The sequence below is a fragment of the Bos indicus genome, chromosome 5 (assembly GCF_029378745.1).
Source record: "Bos indicus isolate NIAB-ARS_2022 breed Sahiwal x Tharparkar chromosome 5, NIAB-ARS_B.indTharparkar_mat_pri_1.0, whole genome shotgun sequence".
Lineage (NCBI taxonomy): Eukaryota > Metazoa > Chordata > Mammalia > Artiodactyla > Bovidae > Bos > Bos indicus.
The window spans coordinates 59,065,879-59,068,515 of record NC_091764.1 but is presented as its reverse complement, the minus strand read 5'-3'; the positions used below and the strand labels follow the sequence as shown (position 1 = coordinate 59,068,515).

The window sequence follows — 2,637 nt, the reverse complement described above, 5'->3', positions numbered from 1 at the left end:
AGTCGTGTCTGACTCTTAGCGACCCCATTGACTGCAGCCTAACAGGCTCCTCCGTCCATGGGATTTTCCAGACAAGAGTACTGGAGTGGGTTGCCATTGCCTTCTCCGTTGACTGTTCTTATTCATGCTATAAAATAAAATAAATATTAATAAGAGCTTACACAGAGATACAATTCTGGTTGCTAAGAATAAAGAGTGATCAAGATGAATAAAAATTATATAGATGACTTTTGAACAATTTTGGTTCCTAGACAGTAAATCTTAAACAGAAATGTATTTATTCTAATGACTTAGCCTCCTAGAAAGAAGTTAATGGGATATTTTGGCATCAGAAGGCTCCCTCTTGTGTTCTGTCCTGTCCTCAGACACATAAGGGTAAAAAGAGTAAGTATAGCAAAATTTTAAAAATGAGATGACTGTAAATGTAAAGAGATGTAAAAATGATATAAAAGGACCAGTGAGTCATAGAAATGCAATATTGATATAGCTCTATGTGGTATTAATCAATATCGCTAATTTCTTATTTCTTTCTTTTAAATTAGAACTTTGTTCTTATTTATAAGCAAGGCAATTCTATTTCCATGTATATGTGATTATAAACACATTTATTTATTTTGGGCATGTTGAAGAAGTATATACTAAGAAAGAAAAAATCATAGCTATTATTAAGCTCAGGAATTGTCATTGATTGGGTCATCAGTTGCCTTGAAACCTCCTAAGCCCATAAAGTTTGTACATAGTATCAGAACCATAACACAAAATTAGATATTTCAATCCTATAAGCACAGCATCCTGGAAACTAGAAACTAATGTCTTAATATTTAAACTACAGATTTGGCTAGCAAATATGGTTGTAGAAAATGTAATTAAAAGATATTTGCTCACATAGAAAATTTAGTCCTATGTAGAGGTTTTATGTCAAATCACTAATGTGGGGACTTTTAACATAGACCTGTAAATACATTTTTTTTCTCTTTAATAGACAATGGTAAAGTATTTTGCTTTAGTAGGAGTGAGTGGATATTGCAAAAATTCTTACAGGGAAAAAGGTCCAGTGCTTCCTTTAATGAGAGCTAATAATTTCAATATATAAATCTTCAATTCCTTTACTATTCACTTACTCTTTGTTTTGTTTTATACCAACAGATTTGGCTTAAAGACAGTAAAATCAGTATGAGAAACCACACAATGCTTACAGAATTCGTCCTCTTGGGCATATCAGACAACCCAGAGCTTCAGGTTGTCATTTTTATCTTTTTATTTCTGGCTTATGTATTGAGTGTTGTTGGAAACCTAACCATCATCATCCTCACTTTAACAGACTGTCATCTAAAGACACCGATGTATTATTTCCTCCGGAATTTCTCCTTCTTAGAGATTACGTTCACCAGTGTTTCTATCCCCAGGTTTTTGGGGGCAATCATTACTAAAGTCAAGACTATTTCCTATAACAATTGCTTGGCTCAGTTATTTTTCTTCATCTTCATGGGTGTGTCTGAGTTTTTCCTTCTCACTGCCATGTCTTATAACCGATATGTTGCCATCTGCAAGCCTCTCCGTTACACCACCATCATGAACAAGAAAATCTGCACTTTGCTGGTCTTTAGTTCATGGCTAGGGGGATTTCTTACCATTTTTCCACCACTCATGCTTATCCTTCAGCTAGATTTCTGTGCTTCCAACATAATTGATCACTTCTCCTGTGATTACTTCCCCATTTTGCAACTCTCATGCTCAGATACGTGGCTTTTAGAGATGATTGGCTTTTACTTTGCTTTTGTGACTCTGCTCTTCACATTGGCATTAGTGATTCTATCCTACATGTGCATTATTACCACCATTTTGAGAATACCATCGGCTACTCAGAGGAAAAAGGCTTTCTCCACGTGTTCCTCTCACATGATTGTCATTTCCATTTCTTATGGAAGCTGTATATTCATGTATGTCAAGCCTTCAGCAAAAGAAAGAGCTTCATTGACCAAAGGAGTAGCTATTCTCAACACTTCAATTGCCCCCATGTTAAATCCTTTTATTTATACCTTGAGGAACGAGCAAGTAAAACAAGCTTTGAAAAACTTGGTTCATAAAGTGATACTTTCTAGAAATAAATGAAAGTGTGTATTAACATGAATGAATGCAATTTAACTTCTATAGTGTCCACCTAGCTCCATCTCACAGATGTCATCTGCACTGCTGAGCTCATTAGCTCAAACTTCCTTTTTAATGAAATTGACTATGCTGTGTCTTCCTTTCAAACTATCTATAGCTTCCATATAATCATGGATTTACAATTCCAAATAGAAAACCAGTAGCTTTAGAACATAAATTATTTTATCCATTATTCTGAATAATAAAAAATCTCATATTGAATAAAAATATTTAACATGGTAATTTCTAAAGGAGTAAACATAGCTACCATGACTCTAATGCCACCTGAAAATTTAACAGGAATTTCTTGAATAATATTTCTTCATTAGAGAGCATTTATTGCATTATGTATGCTGAATTAAGTATGTTCTGTTTCATATGTTATGGAATCTTACAGTTATATGGCAAATTGCACGTGTGCTCAGTGTCCGACTTTTTGCAACCCATGGCTGTAGCCCACCAGGCTCCTCTGTCCCTGGGATTTCCCAG

At 34.7% G+C, this 2,637-nt stretch overlaps 1 protein-coding gene across 1 annotated transcript; it reads left to right on the top strand.

The window, feature by feature from the left end:
• The first annotated feature begins 1,173 nt into the window (after positions 1-1,173).
• Positions 1,174-2,112, top strand: LOC109558763 (olfactory receptor 6C3-like). The gene has a single exon (XM_019960091.2). It carries the CDS (start codon positions 1,174-1,176, stop codon positions 2,110-2,112), a length of 939 nt encoding a protein of 312 aa, XP_019815650.2.
• The last annotated feature ends 525 nt before the right edge of the window (positions 2,113-2,637 follow it).